This window comes from Lontra canadensis, unplaced genomic scaffold, assembly GCF_010015895.1.
Source record: "Lontra canadensis isolate GAN:19392208 unplaced genomic scaffold, GSC_riverotter_1.0 scaffold112, whole genome shotgun sequence".
Lineage (NCBI taxonomy): Eukaryota > Metazoa > Chordata > Mammalia > Carnivora > Mustelidae > Lontra > Lontra canadensis.
Genome location: NW_022631106.1, coordinates 3,191,088 through 3,213,479, shown reverse-complemented (window position 1 = coordinate 3,213,479; position 22,392 = coordinate 3,191,088). Strand labels below are relative to the sequence as shown.

Here is a 22,392-nt window from a genome sequence, read left to right as displayed (position 1 = left end):
CTCGCTTTGAGGAGGGGTGCTGCTGAACGCGAGTGCTTACTGTCCCGGACGTGGAGCCACCCGCGGGTCGTGTCCCGCCCGATGCAGGGGTGGGTCGGGGTGCAAAAAGCAGGGAGGTTTGTGCTGCGCTGGAAAGATGGGCAGGAGGTAACCAGGCTGAGAAGTGGTGGAGCGAGGCAAGTGAATGGTCTGAAGCACTACGGCTTCCTAGACTCTAGGCCGGGAGGTGAGATAGTGTGGGGCCTTACTCGGGAGTTTGAGTATTACAGGTAAAATGAATCATTGAAATTGTCAGGAGGGCACTGCCACGATCAAATTTGTTTTAGAGTCAATTCAGCGACACTGAAGAATAGATTAGGAGCAGAGGGGCGGGATAGTAGCAAGGAAACTTGTAGAAAGAAACCACATAATAGAGACAAAGAAGGAGGATCTGAATTAAGGCAGTTGCAGCAGGATTAGAAAGAAGCAGCCTGATTTTATAGTTAAGCAAGAAGGTAAAATCAAGAGGATTTGGAGAGAGAAGACCAGTGTTGAGAAGACTACATGTAAGCGGTGTGGGAGCAGAGGATGAAGAAATTAGTAACCTGTCATTAGAGCAGTAGGAAAAGCTTTATTTGGAAATATTCTAAGGCAGAAGGAAGCCAGAGTGATTAACAGGTTCTGCATGCTACAGAGTTCAAGTAAGGCAGATATTGAGATGGACCCACTAGATTCTCCAGACAGGAGAGAATCAGTGCTATCAGCAAGTTTCACTCCTGGAACAATTGGGAGTGGGAAGGAGCCAGATGAGGACAGAGTGAGGAGTGAGGAGTGAGTATGGGGTTGGGATGCTTGCCACCTATACTGTCTCCTGGGGCATAAAGCCATGCTGAGGGAGGGGAACAAAAGGCAGGGAACCTAGGGAAGCATGAAGCAGTCCTGTTGTGCAAGTAGCTTAGGTATCTGAGAGATGACAGGGAGATCTGAGGAGGTGCCCAGAGGGATCGTTCTGGAGCTTCTGAGAGACCTAATAATGGTGTCACCAATGTGGGGCTTCTAAGACAGTCGCTTGGACCCATGCCTTCTTTATTCTTGATGAACTCCCTTACTTCAGAGGAGCGCACCATTTAGTGGCTTAACACAGGGAGGATGAGAGCTAAAATTTTTGAGCCCTCACATATCTGAAGGCTTTCATTCAACCCTTGAATTCATTAATACTTTCACTTGTTTGGAATTTCAGGTTGAAAATAATTTCTTCCCAGTGTTTTGAAGGCATTCTCCATTGTCTTCTTTCAGTGTGGTTGTTGAGACGTCATGTGTCATCCTTTGTGATATGTTTTATTTTCTCGGAAACATTTAAGGATCTTCTTGTATCTTGAAAGTTGTTAAATTTCAAGCAAATAGACACCTCTACTGGAAATTGACAAAATCTCCCTTTCAGCTCTCAACTGCTGCTTTAAGTAAAGGTCAAACAGACAAATAATAAAAAACACTTGGTTTGAAGGGCTGATAACCACCAGACTGGCTGAGGCTCTCATGTTTCAGTCTAGCATCAAGGGTCAGGCCAGTCCACTGCTGGCCTCCCACAGACCAAAACCTTTAATATGAACTTTGTGTCTTTTGCAAGTCTCCAGTATTTGTTAGCTGGGCTTCTTGCCTGATTACCAGGGAATTGTTAAAATGAGACAGGATCTGGACGCTACCCTGTGGGGGCAGCAAGGAAGAAGACCCCGGTCCAAGGGAGCAACAAGCCTTAAATGCTGGAGGGTCTTTGGGCAGATTCGGGCTCAGCTGAATGGTCCAGTGGGACTTCCTAAGCAAAGCTACTGGAAGATTTTTAAGATGGGAGGGGTGTGGTGGTGCAGAAGGGAGGCGCTAAAAGAAGATGTGTCCAGTAGCAGCATTCCAAAACTTGTGTATTCCAGAGTTCGCATTTCAGCCCCTCCTCATGAGCCAAGACTTTGCAGTTTTCCAAAGAGAAGGTCATGGTTTTTCTGGAAACAAGACAGGGTTGCAAAACAACTTTTTAATGAGCAAAATTAAATGAATCAAATTTCCCCTGATGTTTATGCGGGTTTAAACAGATGTGGCACAATAAAGTTTTCTGAGTTTATCCAGATGCTGAATATGTATAAGATTTAAGCAATGCTGAATTAAATTAGTAGCATGCTATACTCCACCCTCTTTCAAGGACTTCCAGCTAGAAAATCCTAGGACAATAAATATGCTGCTCCCATTAAAAATCTTACTTTGGGGGCGCCTGGGTGGCTTAGTGGCTTAAAGACTCTGCCTTCTGCTGGGGTGGTGATCTCAGGGTCCTGGGATGGAGCCTCCCCACCCTGCATAGGGCTCTCAGCAGGGAGCCTGCTTCCCCCTCTCTCTCTCTGCCTGCCTCTCTGCCTGCTTGTGATCTCTGCCAAATAAATAAATAAAATCTTTAAAAAAAAATCTTACTTTGCTTAGAAGGATTCTGACAGCCAATTAAAATTCAAATACAGAAAGATCAGATTTATAAACCTTTGAATTTACAGAACAGTTCAATTCCAAAATAGTACTAGTTTCACACAGACTGTGTGTGTGTGTGTGTGTGTGTGTGTGTGTGTGGTGTCTAAATGTGGTGAATCCCCTGACTGGATGGGAGCCCCCAGATGTGGGGCCGTGATTGTGTGGAAGCCCGTGGTGTGGGCCCTGAAAGGCTTCAACCCAAGACAGAACAAAGGAGACAAGTTTACTGAATACAGGGCAAGAGAGCAGTGGGCAGAACAGCAAAGGAGAGGCTGTCTGCAATGAGGTAGTGGGAGGGGGCTGTTTTTAAAGAGGGATGATGAGGAGGTATGGTGATATTTGGAATTTTCCCTTTTTGGTAAGTAGCCCACTGATTAGTTAGGGCCTTTGGATATTTTGAGGTGAGTCACCTGATGGGCCTGTCTGTATTCAGTGAGGGGATCGATGTGGGCCCTTTCTACATTCCATTGCTCAACTGCCTAAAAGCAGCCTTTACGTTTTTATGTATTTATTTTTCATTTCATTTTAAATAGGTTTTACACTCAATGTGGGGTACGCACTCATGACCCGAAGATCAAGAGTCACATGCTCCACTGACGGAGCCAGCCAGGCATCCCCAGACTTTTTGTTTTAAAAAGAGGGCTCATGGGGATGCCTGCGTGGCTCAGTCGGTTAAGCGTCCAACTCTTGATTCCGGCTCAGGTCATGATCTCAGGGTTGTGTGGGAGCAAGTCCCATGTCGGGCTCTGTGCTGGGTGTGGAACCTGCTTGGGATTCTCTTTCTCCCTTTCCCTCAGCACGCCCTCCCTCTCTATCCCTCTCTTAAATAAAGAAGTAAATAAATAAATAAAAAGAGCGTTCATTTCTGGTTCCTTTAAAGAATAACTGATCCTAATGCATGCAAAACATTTAGACTTACCTTTTTTTCAGGAATACAATTCTATGAACAATAAAACTCCTTTTCTATGTATAGCCTCTCGTGCCATCCAAAACTGCTCCTTGTCATAGGATGGAGCACTCCCAACTATCTCATGGGGAAGCAGGTAGATGCACTGAGCTCTAGTGATGGAGCAAGGAAAGGAACTTTGTTCTCTTGGACCAGCATTTGCCGCAACGGCTGTGCTGAGCATCACCGTCTCAGGGATGAAGCCCCATGGGGAAGGGCGAGGATGTCTGCGGTTGGCAGAAGCCTCCCAGAGGCTGCTGTTGTCTCTCCCCGCGTCAACACGATGTGTGTAAACACCTCTCATGCTCAGACCCGTGAACTGGATGTGCATCCCTGATATCTAAGTGCAGGCGGGGGAAGTCCTGAACTCCAGCCTGGGTGAAGCTCATTAGGGGCTGGGACTGTCTTGATGCAGAATGTCTCTGGCATCTCCATGGACTCCCTATGTCTGGAAGCCTGAGATGTTTCCAGGAGCCTTTGTTGTTTCTGTTTGTTGTACTGTCATCTTCGCGGTGAACAACTGATATATTTTTTTCCTGGCACAATCTTCAATTTTGAAGGTCAAGACCTGAAGGGCTTGTACACATGCTGCTCTCAAAAAACCTAATGCCATTACCTGGTTCATTCATTGCTCGTTTTCACCTTTTCTCTACCTTGGATTATCCTTGGGAACATCCTGAAATTAAAAAAAATTTTCTTAAATGAAGAAAAGATGTATGCATGCATAGATAACAAGGGACAGAAACTGCCTCCAGAGGAAATTGTACAAATTTGTTAATTTATTACAAAATGGCCACTCACAGAAAAACACAAGAAAACCTTTATCCTTTTAGATCCGGGAAAGGAACTGGTGTCTCAGATACAAAATAATTTACACATAATTCTTACAATTTTATTTTATATAGAAATAGGTCATTATTACAACAGCTGTACAATTCACTACACTTTGTCTTTTAATTACATAAAATCTTTTCTTTAGAAACATCTCAACATAACAAAACATACAAAAAAAGCAAAGTGCATTTTGAAAAGGAGAATCCGATCCTCGATCTTCTCACGAAAGATCTCTAGAAAGGTGCAGCATTCTGACTCAAGGGGCCGGCGCGTGCTGGGGTTTCCTCAGGGACCCGGAGCTCCACGGGCCTGCCTGGCCCGGGAAACCTCTTCCTCCAGTTCTGTCTTGGAGGTCCCGATAGAATTCTGGAATATCAGCTGCGTGATTGTGCTTTGCTTTGAGTCCGCCTTTGTAGTTGCAATCAAGGAAGTAAACAGGAACAGTCCAGTGTTATATTCAGGGGAGACAATAATCACCAGAAAGAGCCTCCTTCCGCTGGGTTCCAGGCCAGAGGGCATGGGTCTGCGGTCCGGTTAAGAACCACCAGCTCTGCCATCTGATTGGTGGGCTGTTTTTGATCCTGTGGTCTCTAAGTGAAGTTGCGAGACCTACTTATTTTTAATACCTGAAAGTGCCTAAGTTATCTCCTCTGTGCAGCTGTGCAAATTAAAACAAAAGCCACCATTTAAAAATAATGAAAAATAATCTCTTTATTCTCTCTTCAACAGATCTCTGACCTAGTGCTTCTGGAATGCAAAGGAAAGAGGATGAAGAGAGTGAAAGCCAGCTAGCGAGTGTGGACATACCACAGCCAGCTAGAGGGACCAGAGTGCTCTCGGGGAGGATGTGCCCAGCCGTGCCATCTGCTAGGTGAACTGAGTAACGACACTTACGTGGGGGCACTCGGTTCCCATCCGAGTATGGCTGTAGAGCGTGCCCGAGAAACACAGAGGCTAGGGAAACATGGCCAGCATTCTGATCACTTTCCGCGTGCCAGCCACCATACTCTGGAGATGGTTACCATCCAGGAGTTCTGAAATGTATGCAGTGTGCACAAAAGCCAAGGGTTTCAACTCCTCTCCCCAATTCTTGCGGCCACCCCCATGGTCCGTCCATTGGTTAAAGCTGATTGTGATCCGATGGACATGCCAGGGCTCTACCGGGGTGGCTGTTGGAGGCCCGAGGACTCAGAGAGGCTGCTGACCCTTCGGGGAGGGCGTGAGGACTGGGGTGGTGGGGGGTAGCCCAGGGTCCCTGGCTGTTGCGAGTAGGTGGAGAGAAGTATCGAGTCTTGTTGCTCACTGTGCAGAGAGGTTGGTACCTGCACCTGGAAAGAAAGGACAAAGAGCTAGAGGACTCATCTCTGTGGGTGGCCAGGGCAGGGGGTGGGGGGTAGGTGTCTTATCGTGGCGGTACCTTGGGGGTTGGGGGGGTGGGAAAGAAAGGAGCCTGAGGCTCTGACAGGTGGGTGTGAATTCTGAGCTATGTTCTCTGCCAGCACTTTGGGTCCCAGTGGGCAAGGGAGCAGGCTTTGGGGTGTGGTTTCCTGAACAAGTGTGCATGATCTACACGTGGCCTGTATATTTTGGGATGTTGGGACCTGAGACCACGTGCAGATCATTGACAGGGCAGAAACCAAACACACATGCAGTCTGTATACTTTTCACCATAGTCCCTGACTCAGTGACTGCTCCCCAATACTGCCATTCGCCAGCATCGACAGGGGAACATCCTAATTTGAAGCCCAGAAACTTCAACTGGTCAAACCCTAACTTTGGAACCATCAGTCCCCACCCCATACTCTTCCCATCCATGAAATCTCCCCTGTCCAAACCACCCAATGCACCCCAGGCACACCTGCCCCTCCACTTCGGCTCAGGCTGTCTCTCTTGTTGGAACACTGTCCCGTCCTCTCCATTCACTTCACCCACACTTTGGCTCTGCAGCAGATGCCCTGGGGGCTTCCTCCATGAAGGCCTCCAGCCACAGTTCTCTTACTGGAACAAACCCAAAGCCTGGCTGCTCTTTGGGACATCCCTTCTCCCCACATTGTAGCACAAGGTCCTGGAGACCAGCGAGAAGGCCCAAATGCTCTGTGTCTTCTTAGCTCCATGTCTTGGAGGAACAGATTCCCATCAACATGTTTGCTGCCAGGACTGCAGAAAGACGTGGGAGGCCTCTAACTCGGCCCAGACCATCCCTGCCTTCTTCACCTGCACCCATCTGAAATCACTTGGGTCCCACAAAATGATAAGATACATAAAGCTAAAGTCTTGAGTTAACTTCCCCTATGCTTGAAGCCAGGGAACTTGGAAAGTACATCACAGGTGGGTTAGCATCTTTGGAATTAAATTGCATTCAAGACCTTCTGGAAGGACTCTCTTCATCTTTATCCTGCCTGTCCTTAAAATGTCTCAGTCACAACACTCTCCTGTGGCTTTGAAAGTGTCTAAGCAGGGAAGCAGAGCAAAGGGAAAGCCTTGCTCTGCCCTGTGGTGGGGGCTGGAGGCCCGAGAGGATGTGCAAAGGACAGAGGCAGGGCTGGGCAGGAAGGAGTATTCTGGGCATATGTCGGAGGGAAGGCCAGAGCCCGAGCTGACATTTCTAGTCCCATCTGAACGTTGACCACTGGCTCTCACACTCCCTCCTTCCAGTGTGTTTGGCACTTGCTTAAAGTAAGCAGTGACCCTATGTGAAAGTTCCCCACATTTTCCTGGAAAGCCCCAACTTCATGCCACATTATTGTATTTATCAAGCAAGTTGGATGAATCTTTAAACGTGATGTAATTTGTATTTGTATAAGATTTTGTGTATAAACACACTAACGAGTCTGACAAACATAGTAATTGGTGTCTGACTTTTGCTCTCAAAAATAGGGATACCATAATAACAATTACTTCTTAAAGATGGATCTTTTTTTTTTTTCAAGCATTAGTCATCTTACTGATTCAAATTTGCCCCACTCTCTCCCATATTCCAAACTACCCACAAAACATACTAGGTACAAATTTTGTAAATAGTGTTTGTCAGATGGAATAGCATTAAAGATGGATATTTTAAGCACATAATGTATGAGGCATAATAACTGAGTCTAAATTTCTCCTACTAAATATACAAACACTTTATAAACTTTAAGTATTATAAACTTCATAAACTATAAAGCCTCAAACGCAAATCTGTCTGGGGCTTGTTCTGGAACTGAGGACTAGAACCACCCTGAAAGCCAGGGAGGGAAAGACCTGTCAGGCCGGGGCTGTGGAGCTATACCCTGTGCCCAGGCGCATGTCTGTGGCGGCCCCCACCTGCAGGAAGTGCTGTGGCTGCTGCTGGGCCTGTGCGGGCTGCAGGGGTGACTGCCTGGAGGCGGGGAAGCTGGGCTGGGGCACCGCCTGTCCCATCAGCAGGACGGGGGGCGAGGCGCTGCTGCTGGTGGTGTGCATGTCTGCATTTGGAAACACGGCCTGGCTCTGTGGATACCTGTTTGGTCACATGTGGGAAGGAGAAAACAGACTTTTAAGAAAGAGGTGTTGATGTGACACCAACAGCACAGGCAACAAAAGGACACACAGATAGACTGGGCTTTGTAAAAATCAAAAACTTTGGTACATCAAATGACACTATTCCTGGATTGAGAAGGCCACCTATGAAAAAATATTTGTGAGTCTTATATCTAACAAGGGATTGCTATCCAGAATATTTTTTTTAAAATTCCTACAACTCAACAACAACAACAAAAAAAACAGCCCGACTGCAAAAATGGGCAAAGGGTTTGAACAGACATTTCTCTCAAAAAAAGACACAAATGGCTAATAAGCTCAAAAAAAGGTGCTTAACATCCTTAGACAATAGAGAAATACAAATCAAGATCAAAATGAGATACCGCTTCATAGCCATTACAATGGCTATTATGAAAAAAAAAAAAAAAACAAAAAAACAAAAAAGAAAAAACAAACCAAAATAGCATTGATGACGATGTGGAGAAATTGGAACTTGTGCACTAATAGGAGTGGAAAATGAGGGGAACCTGGGTGGCTCAGTCAGTTAAGTGTCTGACTGTTGATTTCGGCTCAGGTCATGATCTCAGGGTTGTGAGATCAAGCCCTGAGTCAGGCTCCACGCTGAGTGTGGAGCCTGCTTAAGATTCCCTCGCTCTCTCCCCAAGTCCCTCTCCCCTCACATTCTTTCTCTAAAAAATAAGTAAACAAATAAAAATTTAAAAAAGAAATGTAAAATGCTATTATGGAAAACAGAATGGCAGTTCCTCAACAAATTAAGCCTAGAATTATCATATGATCTGGCCATTCCACTTTTGGGTATATACCCCAGTGAAGATGAAAGCAGGGACATAAGCAGACATTTGTAAACCTTCGTTTGTAGCAACATTATTTGCAATAGCCAAAAAAGTAGAAGCAGCCCAAGTATCAATTGACAGGTGAACAGATAAGCAAAATATGGCATATACATATAATGTAATATTATCCAGTCTTAAAAAGGAAGTAAATACTGATTCGTGCTAGAGCATGGATGAACCTTAAAGACATCATACTCAGTGAAGTAAGCCAGTCACAAAAGGACAAGTCTTGTGTGACTCCCCTTAGATGAGATTCCTAGAGGAGTCAGGTTCATAAAAGAAAGCAGGTTGTGGGACTGGAGAGTAGAGGGAATGGGGAGTTAGTGTGTAATGTGGGTCAGAGTTTCAGTTTGGGAAGATCAAGAAGTTGTGGAGACGGGCGGTGGTGATGGTGGATGCCACTGAACGGTACGCTTAAAGAGACTTAAAACAGTAAAATTTTTGTTACATATATATTCTACAACAGTTAAAAAAAATTACAAAAGGAAAAAGGTGTTGATGATCATGGGCCATGAACAAGAGGCAGAGGAAGGCTAGTTAGGAAAGCTCCAGAGGAGCAGAGAATAGGAACAGGTGTTTAAAGACTCCACAGAGAAGTCCATTTTGCTTTACATTTTTGGAAATGTCATGTCTCTATCATTTATAACAAGATGGGGCATTAGGTCATGTCTAGAAGAGACGGTAGAGGAGACAGGGAAGGTAGAAATTGGGTTGACCAAACATTGCAGAGTTCCAGAGGAAAGAATTCCCATTTTCCCCTTGTTCACTGCATTTTAAGCATCCCTGGAGAGCGATATAACAAAAGTCTTTGTTTTGTCTAACTGAAAGCACCATCGGAGAATTTAAAGATGGCTCCCCGGAGTGCGCAGTCCCCATCTCACCCCCCATGGGGTTTTTATTGGGGTAAAATGAAATGCTGTAGGTACAGGCCCCCGCCCTCAGAACTGTTCAGTAACCATGAACTGCTACTGTTCTTGCTGCTGAGGGAGGAGGCAGGAGGAAGGGCTTCCCAGTGGGAAGCATGCATCCCAGGGGATGGGATGGGGGAACTAGCTAGAACCGTCCCAGCGAACTGCTGACAGACACTCAACCAGTGTTTAGACAGGAAAGATGCCTGTGACATAGTTGTACTTCTGCCTCATGTCAAAGAGCTAGGAACTACTTCCCAGTCGCTTTTCACATATTCAGTCCTCTATCTCCAGTACCCTTTGTCCTGAGTAATTAATGCAACAGGGGAGCCAAGCCGCTCCTGGACGTTGGGGCTGCCAGTGGTGAGGAGTCTGGGGAAAGGAGAGGTTGCTTGTCTGGGAGGAAAGGAGGACCCACACTGGCAGGGTTTCATGGTCCCGTGGCTTGGCATGAGGGCTCCGAGTATGCCTGTGGAATCTGCCAGTGTCTATACGTCAGAGGGAGCCATAGGAGGGCCCCGGGGAGGGGGATCAGGCTACATGTACCTGGGTTATTACCAAGGGGACAGACCTGAAAAGATGCCTAAAGATGATGACAGAGAATATAATTGTTTCCTTTAGGTCCTATTCTAAGCATGGGATACTGGCACACAGTTTTACCTTTTTTAGTGGGAAATGGAAGAAAAGCTAAGGGGGTGTCCCTGCAAAGGGGGTAGGCACACGTTGACCTTGCCTTTGGTGCGACACGCACGAGGAGCGCTGCTGGTCCAGGCCGATGAGAACCCTGCCAGCCCGAGAGCGCTCAGTGCAGCTCTCTGCCTCCTCCCTCCACCCGGGGCCACCTACTTGACTTGCCGTCCAGTCCTGCTGACCTCTGAGGGCTGCCTCGCATCACAGGACCCAGGCATCATGGGCTGGATGGGCTGGCTCAGCAATAGCCTTGGAGCAGAGGGGGGAGATAAATGGGAAACTTGAATCAGCACCCCAACTGTGGACCCACTGGCTGAGGGCAGCACCTGCCCAGCCCGCCTGGGCCCCTTCTGGCTGCCCATGATCCCCACGGTGCCTGCTCTGCTCTCAGAGGACGATGAGTGCAGCCATCAGAGCCCCCAGGCCTCTCTAGCCGCTGTTAGCCAGAATCACCTGAACTCTGCCTCCATCCATAGCAGCAGGGAGGCTGACAGGGTCACTGGAAAGCCTGCACCTCAGCTGTCTTTCAAACAAGGGTAGTCTCTGTACCTGAGCTGCCGGTCATGGCTGAAGTCTGGGCTGGGCTGGCACTGGCTGCCGTCCTGGGAGGCAGAGGCGAGTGTGGTCAGGCTCAGAGCTGGCGGGAGCACCGCCGCGGTGCTGCTGAACTGGGGCGTCAAGTTGCTCACTGAGTGGCCACTTCCTTGCATCATCTGCGAGCTTCGCATTGGCCTTGGACCCTGGAGCCATCGTGTTAATGAGAAAGGTAAAATTCAGACTCAACTCTGGAGTTATCGCTCCAGGAACCCTCCTTCCCAGAAGGACCCATCTTGGCCCTTCTTCTAACTTAGGACCCACAAGTTTTTTTTGTTCGTTTGTTTGTTTTAACTATTTTGATCTTGTGACTGTCCCTGTTGGCTTCTAAGCACCTCAAGGATTCCTTGATTCCCTTGGACCTAGCACAGTGTCAGGCTCTCAGCAGGCCAGGAAAATGTGCATGAACTGAACTACCTTCTGATTCATCAATTCCACTCTAGACACCTGGACCTCCTTGCTGTTTCCCCCAACTCATCAGGATCACTCCTGTCTTAGGGCCTTTGCACTGGCTGATCCCTCTACGTGGAATGCTCTTCCCCTTAATACCAATATGGCTCATTCTCTCATCCTCTCAGGTCTTTCCTCAAATACAATCTTCTCTTAGAGAAGGCCACCTAGTTAAAACTCCAGTCCACCACTCCACCTTCACCAGTGGTCCCACATCACGACTTGACAGGTTGTGATCTTTACTTGTTTGCCTCTCCCCTGACTTGGATGAGAGAGACTTTTTTCTTTTCCCTTTTGTTTACTGGTTGTCCCTCAGGGCTTAGAACTTAGTGCCTACTACTACATGGTGAGTACTTGACAAATACTTGTTGAGTGAAATCATAAATGAATGAGGGATTGGGCTTGGATTTGCTTGTGCTTTTTAGGTTTTGCCCTGTTTCACTGACTGTCCATTCATATGATGGCACCACAGTGTTTTAACCCTCTGACCTTCCATGAAATCTTTCAATGTTAGTGTAGGTCCTTCCTCAGTTTTGTTTTTTTTCTTTTCTAGATTCTTCTCGGCTATTCTCATTTTCTCTTGACCTTTAGAATCCAAAGGCTGCGTTTTAAAGGAAAACCCTTAAGTCTGGGCGAAGATGGGCCAAACTCTTAAATGTGTACTTTCCCACCTTTTATTGTACATGATCTGTTTACATTCCCCGAGGCGTCAAGGCCAGTCTTATTCACATCTGTTCCCCTGGGGGATGGTGAATGAGAGGGCCTCAGAGCAGATGTTTACTGGGCCCATTGTGATGGATGCCAATATGAGGCTTGAGGAGAGGCTGTATTTGACTTCTGATCTTTGATCTTCCGATCTTTGATCTTCCAGAAGCAGGGGTTTAGGACTTCTTAATTGTATTCAATTCAAGTGCCATTGATTGAAGGTGGCTGTCAGCTTGCAAGGTCACTGGTGGCTTGTAGTAGGCGGTAATGGCTGTGAGGGAAGGGCCTGGTGGGGAATCTGAGATACAGGGAAGGGCATGCTGGCCCCAGGGAAAGGGGCAACAAATGGAAGTGGATAACCTGTGTTCTCACACTGAACATGGCTAAAACCAAGAGCAGATGAGGAGGACACAGGACACACACGCGGGGCTATATGGCTGTCAGTGTGTCTGGGTGCCCAGATCTCCCTCTCACCCTGGTAAGGATCAAAGCTAAAATTTCAGCTGCAGGATACCTTTGAGGTATTTTAATATATTAATAAAACACAGGAGGAAACTAGTACAACTTGGGGCTTCAGAGTGTCTTAGAATAAGGAAAGGAAATCCCTGCACCACCATCATCTAGCCCTGGTCACAGAAGAGGAATGGCTTGATAGGTTTCCAGGTCAGGGAGACTGCAGAACTCTTGCGTGCCCTGGTCTGCTTTGGGGGCCAGAATTGAGTGTGAAGACGAGCACACTTACTTGGGTCGATATCACACTGGATTCTCTGAGCAGGTGCTGGTTCGCCACCTGGGCAGAAGCGATCTGCCCGGGAAGCTGAGGGCTGGTCACAAGCTGGGGCTGGGAGCCTGGGGCCGACCTCTGCTGGACTTGCTGCTGAGCCTCGGGCCTCGGGGCACTGCTGAAGCTCAGGGATACAGCTGGCTGCTGCAGAAACATCTGCAAGCAGAAGAGGAGGGCCTTTAAGGTTGGGATCACAGGGGCCTTCATCTTCGGGGCTTTGCCTTCACAAACCAAGGTGGTGTCTGCACCTTCTTTGTATTTCCCGTCCACTGCAAGAGGTCAGCTTTCTTGCTCTCTCTGACCTGCCTGGGAAGAACTCATTCACTCCATATGGGGGCATCGGGAGGCTATGATGCTGCAGGCACAGCAGAGGGCCCTGGAGATGGAGCAGGGGGTTGGAAGGACACTGACCCTGGCTTTGAGAAGCTTATGGCCTAGCGATGGGGGTCCAACAGGATGAAAGATGCTTAGACCCAGATGGCTTATAAATGACTTGATGTACTTGTACAGAGTCTGGGCTGGCCTTTCGGTTCCTTAGGAGGAGAGAGAAATACCTCATGAATGGAACGGTTGGTGGGAGAGGGTGGGCTAACCTGTGCCACGGGCTGCACCATCCTGGAAGCAGGACCAGGTCAAGGACCAGGGTGTATACCCACCCTGTGGTTGGTACCTTCAGCCCAGTGCTCCCAGCTGAGATGGCAGATCTGCTCCCATTAACAAGGTAACTGCATTTCCAGGAAGGCCAATATGATAAGTTAGCCTGGCCATCTTAATTTGAAAGGGTTAAGGGAATTTGATCAAGTTTGTAGAATGTTTGGGTGTTTGTGAGAACTTCTATCTTCCTCATTTGTAAGTCTGGTGTACTTGATTTAAAAGAACTGAGTGCTTTGAAAGATTTCACTTCCAAAGTTTGCATGCTTTAGAAGGCCTTATTAGACCCAGGAAAGTTTGAAGGCTTTAGATATACTAAACTTGTAGATTAATGGCTTTTGTGGATACGTTGATTATTTACAGTTTGTTCAATCTATAAACTGAACATAAATAAAAACAAGTAAAAGCACTGTTATTTTTAGATCAAATTAGTAGATTTGTAAATCAAACGTAATCTGTAAATTGATTCTAAAGGTCTAAGAAGAGCAACTTTAATACTTTCAGTCATAATTTAAACCTGAAACCTGTAACCAGCTCTTAAGGTCCTCGTGGGCACTGAAAACTGACATTATCTAACATGTTGGATTCTTGACAAGCAATACCCGCCCTCCCTTTAGGCCTGGGGCTTAGAGTTCAGAAGGGAGGCCCTCTTCTTTCCAGCCTCTGGGGTTTTAATCCCAGCTCAAGGATCCCAGAGGCCCAGGGTGGATGGTTGGCTGAACTGGACCAAGTCCCATCTCCCTACTGTCCAGTCACATCCCCACCCCCCGGCCCCCCAGAGCGGTTTTGAATGAGAGCTCTTTGTCACTTTAGAAGTTAAGAAGAATTTTCTGGGTATCCGTCATCTTAGATTCCGTTTGGGGATTAATACTTTTGTGTTCCCAGCTCCCTATTACAATATGGCTTATCTATAGCCCAAATGGTGACCTACACTTCATCACTTCAGCAAAAACCCAATACTCAAACTACATAACATACATTTTTTTGGTAGGATACAATTTACCTTCTGATCAGATTTCGAGTCAATGCAAACTTTATGACAGGCAATATAATGTAGCTTCAATCACATACGTTAGTTCAGATTCCAGCCCCCATCATCTACTATGGTATGACCTGGGGCAATTTTCATGACTTTTCAAAGCTTTAGTTTCCTCGTTAATAAAAGTGACATCAAGAGCACATAGCCCATAAAGGATTAAGCAAGGTTTATACTGAGACATAGTCAGGACTCAATCAATGTTAGATAGCAACAATAATATTTAAAATGAAAAAAAGAGAGATGTCTGGGTGGCTCCCCCCATTAGGCATCTGCCTTCAGCTCAGATCATAATCCCAGGGTCCTGGGACCGAGTCCTGCATCAGGTTCCTTGCTCAGTGGGGAGCCTGCTTCTTCCTCTGCCTGCTGTTCCCACTCCTCGTGCTCACTCTCTGACAAGTAAATAAATAAAAAATCCTTAAAAAATGAAAAAAAAAGGAGATCTTTGTTCTCTTGCCTCTTTGGGCATATAAAAACTATCTAAGAAATGAATGAATGGAATGCATAAATGAATGAATAAACAAATAAATGAGGCTTTTGCTCAGAGAAGGGCAAACTGTTTCTGCTTATGTCATGTCAGAGACTGCTGGGTCTGCTGCTCTGTCTCGTTGATGTGTGTCTTCTGAGGGTAAAAGGCACCCTCTACTTGTCCTGTGTATCTCTGTATTCCCACAGTGCCTAGCCAAGTGCTGGATACATAATGGGTGTCTGCCGGATGGAGGGATGGAAGGAAGAATGGGTGGCTGGAAGGATGGATGGAAAGATGGAAAGATGAATGGATGGATGCACAGGTGAATAGGTGGAAGGAAGGAGTGATGAATGAATAGATGGATGGACGGATGGAAGAAAGGATGGGAAGATGGATGATTGAAAGAACTAATCAAGGAACACATTTGCCATTGCCGCAAGTGCCCGTCCGGGCATTTCTTCGAGTAGCCAGCAGAGGGCGCGCATACTCTCAAAAAGAGGGCAAGAGGCATCCTTCGGACTGCAGGGAATGACACAGCCTTTCCACAGAACAGCTCTCCCCAAGTAGTGCCCTTCGTGACTCCATCTAGGTACAAACACCAACACCTTGCAGGACCTCTCCCTGATAACCCAATCTTTTTTTCTTTTTTTTTATAATCATACTCAGCAAGCATCACATGCACATATGGGCTCTATGAAAGCTCCAGGGCACTAAAGTCAGGTGGGAAAGTCCACTGACCTTTGAGTAAAGGATTTTTGGGGAAACAATCCTGGTTTGCTGCTGTGCACATCCATGCCTCTCTGTTTTATCCACAATAAAGTAGAATATTATGGCTTAGGAAAAGGATGTCTTAAATAGCACCGGGGGCAACTTTATAGAAAGTATGAGAAAAATAGCTCTTTAATTCAAATAGAAAAAGTTATCAGAGAAGAAAAAAAAGCTTCTAATTTTTAAGAATAAACCAATCGTATGCTTCAATGTGGTTTCTCATTATTCTAATCTGCTTACTTTTACCAATACTTAATATCACAGAATATCTTAGAAATACACAAAATAGGGGTATAAGGAAACCTCATGTATCATCATTAGGTTTCAACAATTATCAACATTTTGACATTCTTATTTATTTATTTATTTATTTTGCCATTCTTATTTAATTTCTCTTCCCCCCTCCTACCTTTTTGGGGAAAGGATAGAGTAATTTTTACTTGCTTATTCTTTATGCTTGAACCACTTTTTTTTTTTTTAAACGAATATCACATCTTGGTTAAACATTTTGGAATGTATTTCTTTAAATCTGTAAGCCTGTAAAACTGTAAGAAGGAAGACTGCTTGAAGAAAAGTTCTCTGGTTGGACTATCTGTGGATTTCCATGTTCTTTGGAAAATTCCACTGCAAAGATAAGGTCACAAGAATGAAAACAGGGAAAGAACACATTGGAGGTCTTGATTTCCACATCAACCCTTACAAAACTCAAGTGCTCTGTGGGCATATACACTTTGAGGGGTAACAAAATGCATTGGTTACAAAGAAAAAAAAATAGAATTCTTTATAACAAGGAGTGAAAAAGATAACCTTGTGTCGTCTGTTATTTTAGAATTCAGCTTGAATGTGGAAAAGGCAGGAAATAGAAAAGCCCGGGCTTTGAGGAGGATGTTCATACGCCTACCTTGCTTTTAGCACTTTCTGGCTCAATTTTCCCCTTCCTGTTAGTGTAAAAATTCCATTCAAGTAATTGGAGTCATGCAAGTTCTGCCAATCAGGCCCTGGATCGGTGAGAAAACATTACGGCTGGGAAGAAGTAAGTAAAAAGGGACTTTGACACCTTGATGACTTCATCTCTTTTCCTGTAAACACGGTGGTCCTCTCCCTTGTCCATTCTGGGGTGTGGCCGAGGAGGCGGGGCAGCTGCGGGGCTGTGGGCGTGGCCGGACGCTTCACCCCTAGCCCAGTAGGCGGGGCTGTGCGTGTGCTGCTGGGCTCGGTCCTTCCAGTGATGAGCGAGCCCTGGGTGGAGGGTGTGTGCAAGGGCACCGAGTGTCCGGAAAGCCGGCCAGCAGCGCCTCTGGGGGCCCCCCTCCCCCGGGAGGCACTATGGCGGGCAGCAGACGCCGCCCCATCACGCATTATCTCAGCGTGCACCAGCTGGGCACTGCACCCCCACAGAGCCTGCCCGTCGCCCTGGGGAGGGTCTGAGTGGACTGTGCCTGGGGAAGCTGCAGGTCCCTGGCTCCAGCCATTTTCCCCAGGGACTCTCCTGCTTCCTTCTGCCTCTCCTAAGAGGGGGTTGCAAATGCTTAGCGCTCTCAAGGCAGACTCCCAACGTGAGCTAGAATTACATTCACAATTAGAGCCTGGGTCAAAAGAATGCACTTGGGAAGAAAAATAGCCTTGGACTTATCCAGGTGAAACTTGGTAAAAATCATTTATCCTTGAAAGAGATCTAGTATATACAGCTTTCCTTCAAAACACAATCTCTCAAAAGGATTCAAGGAGGGGACCTTTGGGGCACAGTGTCATGGTTAAAAGCTGCTGTTGTCAGAACATGCAGAGTACCACAACGGGCATGCACAAATGGGGTGGCCTGGTGCTGACCTCCCATCCTCAGCTCCCTCTGCTGCCCCCCTCGGTGCAGGGTGCAGATCTCATCATTTCCCACATCTCCCTCCATTAGCGCTTTGGATGAGAGACAACAGCATGATCACGTCCATGTTCCCCACCAGCAACCCCTGCAGTTACACAGGTGCTGGGGGTTTATAACCCCACGGGGGAGGCCAGCATCAGTGCAGGGTGATCAACTACCACTTATGAATGAAAATGCAGGGGATGTATACACATTATGTGCCCAACAGAGCAAGGGGTAAATGGGGTGGAGTCATATGAAATTCAAGTTTGGCCTGGAGTTGGGGATGGAGGAGGTGGGATTCATTCCTTGTCCTTGGTGTTGGGGGTTTCAATATGCTTAGTAAGTGGGACTCATCAGGGCAGTACAGACGGACTTTGGCAGGAGTCCTGCCCACTGTGAAAGGATGGGTACGTATGTCGCAGGGCAGCAGGGAGGACAGAGGCCATGGCAGACACTGGCTCAGGAAGGGGCATCACCTGGATGTTGGAGTCCTGCACCAGGCAGAGCTGCTCCTGGATCTTGTGGAGCTCTTCCTGCTGCCACCGGATGTTGGCTTGCAGGATCCGTGTTCGCTGCTCCAGCTGGTCTTTGATGGTCTGGAACATGCTGAACTGCGCTGAGAACTTGAAGGTGGAGTCAAAACACACAACCAGATGAAAGAGTGATTTCAGCCCTGCACACAGATGTTGCTGCTGTTCTGAGCAGCCCGGCCCACTTTCATTTCCGGTCCCTTACCCACCCCTTCTGGTGTCCCTACTGAGTGACTCACTGCGGGGGAGCTCAGCAGCGCACAGGGGCTTTGGATGAGGGGCGGGCATTCCAGGGGTCCCCGTGTGGGCTCCTCCAAGGCCCACGGGAATTTGCAGGTCTGATGTATGGCAGGGCAGTCTGGGAGGGCCACAGAATCTGGACGTTGAGTTTTTAAGTAAGCAACGCTCACGAAATGATATTCCAAATTTGGTTAGACAGACAAGTGGTTTTGGAGACAAATGTCAAAAGCAGCGCACGGGAGAGCAGATGCCAGTTCACAGGCAATCCAGGGTCCTATCATTGTCCTAAATCTGATTCTGGCAAGCAGGGCTCTCCCATAACAATTCACAAATGAACATTTTGGTGGGGGGGGGGTGCTCTGCAGGCAGGGAGGCCTGCTCTCCTAACTGGCTTGGGCCACGGAGGCCTTATTACCCTCCGTCCCACCCTTCCCCTCCCCCAGGCTTATTTGCTCCTATGAACCTCTTAGAAATCTGTGCACAAAAGAACTAAGGAAAAGAGGCAAAGGCGTACAATATCCTGACGTTTGTCCTGAGGGTAACACTGGCAGAGGGCGACCTTATTAAAGGAGGAACACTGATAAGTGCTTTGCACAAGAGTGCCAAACTGCCCCTTCTTTCACTTCTTACCCCTTTCCTGGGACAGAGGTTGGCTTTAGGAAGATTCTACAGGCGATCCCTGCCCCATGTTACCTGTCTACCTTGACATAAGTCATCTCCTTGCAGGAAACACGAGGAGAGTGTGGGATCATGGCCGGTGAGGTCAGGACTCCTGCTCTGGGCTCCCCAGGGGACTCAGTAATTTCTGTTTCTTGTGTTTGCTTGCCTGGGGCTTCTCTGCTCACCCCTTCCTTCCTCCCTCCCTCTCTCCCAATCTTCTTCTCCTCCCTGCCTTTTTTTTTTTTTTTTTAACTTCCATTCCCTTGATCTCTGTCCCAGCAATCTCCCTGGTCCATTTCTTGCCTTTGTCTTTTGTAAACAACTCCAGAGACACTTCCTCTGCCCTTTGACCTCCCATAGTGGGAAAGTAAGGAGGCCAGGAAAGCTTAGGGTACAGCTGGGATACACTGAAGGATGGAATAGCTGACCACAGTTTAGGGAGTGGCAAAATAATAAATAAAAAGAACCAGTATGGATAATAAAGGCAGATGCTGCAGTTTGCAGAGACCCACGCTTGCCGGTCATGGCCCCAGGTCAGCAGAGGCAGGACACCAATTCTTCACATCATACCGCCAAGTCACACATGTGACTTGCTTAGGATCACACAGCTAGAAGGTGGTAGGGGCCAGAATGTGAATCGGAATGTGAATCGGAAGCCTAGGGAGCTGGGGGAGGCCAAGGGGTTTTGCCAGCAACACCTCCCCCGCCTCCCAGTTCCATCTCAATCAGAGCATCTCTGGCTTCAGATTTCATTTAAAATAAAAAGTTCTGCTGTTCAACATGAGTTTAAAAATACCTGTGCCCTGCCAGACTGTATCAGCAAAAACTTCAACAGAATATAAGTGATCAAAACACTGAGCTGGGTTTTTTGAAAGAGAATTTGATTGAGAAAGTAAGGAGTTCTACCAGGTATGAAATTAAAAACAAAACAGAACACAACACAAAAGCTTCCGTGGCGGGTCCTACAAAGTCAGGAAACACTCGGGGCTAGGCCTTTCACATCCAGTATCGAGGACCCTCCGGGTTGCCCAATTGGCTCCAAAAGGAAGCAGGAAGGGGCTGGGCAGTCAGGGAGGGGCGGGCACTGTGCTTCCTAAGTGTTAAATACTTCTAGTATCATCCTGATTTTCTTAAGGCATTCCAGGACACCCAAGCATTAGTCTCTTATTCTATTTCTGATCATGGCCTTTTTGAAAAGACCTTGACGCTAACTTACAGTCATTTTAGAAAAACAGTATGGAAGCAAAACCACCAGTTACCCAGATAACCATTTCTCGGATTTTGGATTTTGTTTTTTCCCTTTCTGTGAGAGGGTGCAAGAGCGATAACATCCGTGAATGGGAAGAGAGAAAATGGTAGAATCCATTGTTTTACACAGAGCAGGTATGAAAACAGCTGTCTGACTTGAAAGGTCAGCATTATGCAAGAATGTCTTAAAGAATGTGGTTATTGTTAAGTTTAATATACCTAACAGACCAAGAACTGTTATTGTTAATTAAAATGATGTTCCATACATGAAAAAATAGAATTTGAAGAAGACCTTAATCACATCATTATGCATTATAAAACAAAGACATTCCTTCACATATCCAAGGCCCGGAAGTTAGAGGGCCTCTCATTTTAGGTGTCTTTGGATCAGAAAAGTTACTAATTTCATACCAAATGTGCCTTGGAAATTTAAAGAGAATTTTTTTTTTTTCCTAATGAGGATGAATATAGACGATTTTAATTAGTTGACTCTGGATGAGTTGTTTTTACATCCTCCCAGCTTAACTCTAGAGAGGAGCACGTGCTAGCAGGTGTCTTTCTTATTCCAGGAAAGCATTTGAGACCACTGTTAGGGGGACATATGTCATAAAGAGTTTTCATCAGTGGTGACAGGTGTGCACCGACACAGAAGTCCACACTTCCGCAAGAGTGCGGCTGTTTGGTGAACCGCCACTACCTGGGACCCCCTTGTGGGGAGAGAGTGGGACCAAGCTAAAGACCCCAAAAAGAACAGAAAGCAGATGCTGGCCTAGATGGAGTATAGGCCAATCAGCTCCACTGCCCTCCCAGGACACGGAATAAATGAACTGCGGCTTGATTCAGCCCCCTGCCAGGCCTCAAGCAGGGTGGATATTGTCCCCAAACTCCCTGCCAAAGCCCAGACCCAGATCCCATGACCCTCATCCCTGTGGACCCTCCAGCTAGCAACCTCCTACCCATTCTTCCAGGCCCAGCTCAGGCATCACCTCCTGGAGTGGGGGGATGGGCTATTTTCTTAGTGGTTCTGCAAACACACACCCTCTCCTAGATCTGTTTATATGCCCAGCCCTCCCCTGAACCATGACTACTAACAGCAAGGGCTGAATTACAAGCAACTCTGGGGCCCCCACGCTTGCTCACTCCCCGACTCAAATAGTAACTCACTGACTGTTGCTGAAACAAAGAAGGAATTACTCAGCAAAGCCATGATCCTTTACCAAAAAAAAAAAAAAAAAAAATACCCTAATGTGATATTTATAGTACTGGACTCACAGCTCTTATAATTTTGCTGTCTCCCTGTGACATTTGGTCCAATTTCAACTTTTCCTAAAATAACCAATTTGGAGTCATAAAAAGTAAGAGGAACGGAGAAAAGTGGCAGAGAGATGAACGAAGATTAAGGAAATGATGACAGCCAGAGGGGACAGGTATAGGACGGAGTTCGCATCTCGGCATGATCCACAGGCTCGTGGGGAGAAACATTCCCCATCTCAGGATCTTGGATTGGACATATACTTTGGCACAAGCACGTACATTCCCCTTCAAGGGGCTATCACGTGTTATGTCTTGGGGGAAGGGCAACCACCAGCTTTCCCTTTTCCGGAGTCCCAGACTCACCTGTGTCATGGGGGCAGGGGGGCTCTGCAGGATGGTCTGGGGCAGGAGCTGCTGTGTGAGGTCACAGGACGACGGGGCTGGCAGGGGAGCCTGGGGGAGAGAGGGGGCTTGTTAACAAACACCATTTCTGGGCCGTTCCAGAGGTCCATGGGTGCTCTCAGTCAGCTGGGTTCTTTGGGTTGAAGGAGGTGCTCTGCCCAAGAATGAAGAGCTCACTTCTAGAAGTTAGGTTATGGTGTTGCCCTTGCAGGATACGGAGTCCCAGGTGACACATAGCTGGTGAAGGGTGCAGCATGCTCTTGACAAGGTCCTGGAGTCCCTTGGGGTCCATGATGCCTCCCTGCCACCATGGGCCCCGCGAGGCCATCGCCATGTGCTGGAGCTCTGCAGCTTGGCTCCACCCACAACCCCCTTGCCTCTGTTCCTTCTGTTCTAGACTCCATTCTTGGTGGATTTGGTTGCTCTTCTCCCAAACTGATCAATTCTGAGCAGTGTCATTGAGCTGTACGAATGGGGTTGTGCTAATAGCCAGTGTTGGCTTTGTGTGCAGTCCTGACGCTTTCTGCCC

The 22,392-nt window shown here is 47.2% G+C and overlaps 1 protein-coding gene across 3 annotated transcripts in view; it reads right to left on the bottom strand.

The window, feature by feature from the left end:
- Positions 1-5,053: 5,053 nt before the first annotated feature.
- Positions 5,054-22,392, bottom strand: part of NPAS2 (neuronal PAS domain protein 2) — a 151,252-nt gene continuing 133,913 nt past the window's right edge. The window contains exons 15-21 of one of the 3 annotated variants that reach the window (XM_032840348.1): positions 21,825-21,914; positions 18,006-18,152; positions 12,706-12,903; positions 10,764-10,954; positions 10,380-10,463; positions 7,568-7,742; positions 5,054-5,592 (exon numbers count right to left, since the gene is read on the bottom strand). In XM_032840348.1, coding sequence (XP_032696239.1) covers positions 5,422-5,592; positions 7,568-7,742; positions 10,380-10,463; positions 10,764-10,954; positions 12,706-12,903; positions 18,006-18,152; positions 21,825-21,914 — 1,056 coding nt within the window. In that variant the 3' untranslated portion in view covers positions 5,054-5,421. The remainder of the gene's footprint in view (positions 5,593-7,567; positions 7,743-10,379; positions 10,464-10,763; positions 10,955-12,705; positions 12,904-18,005; positions 18,153-21,824; positions 21,915-22,392) is intronic. The other 2 variants (XM_032840350.1, XM_032840349.1) reach the window with 2 other exon arrangements.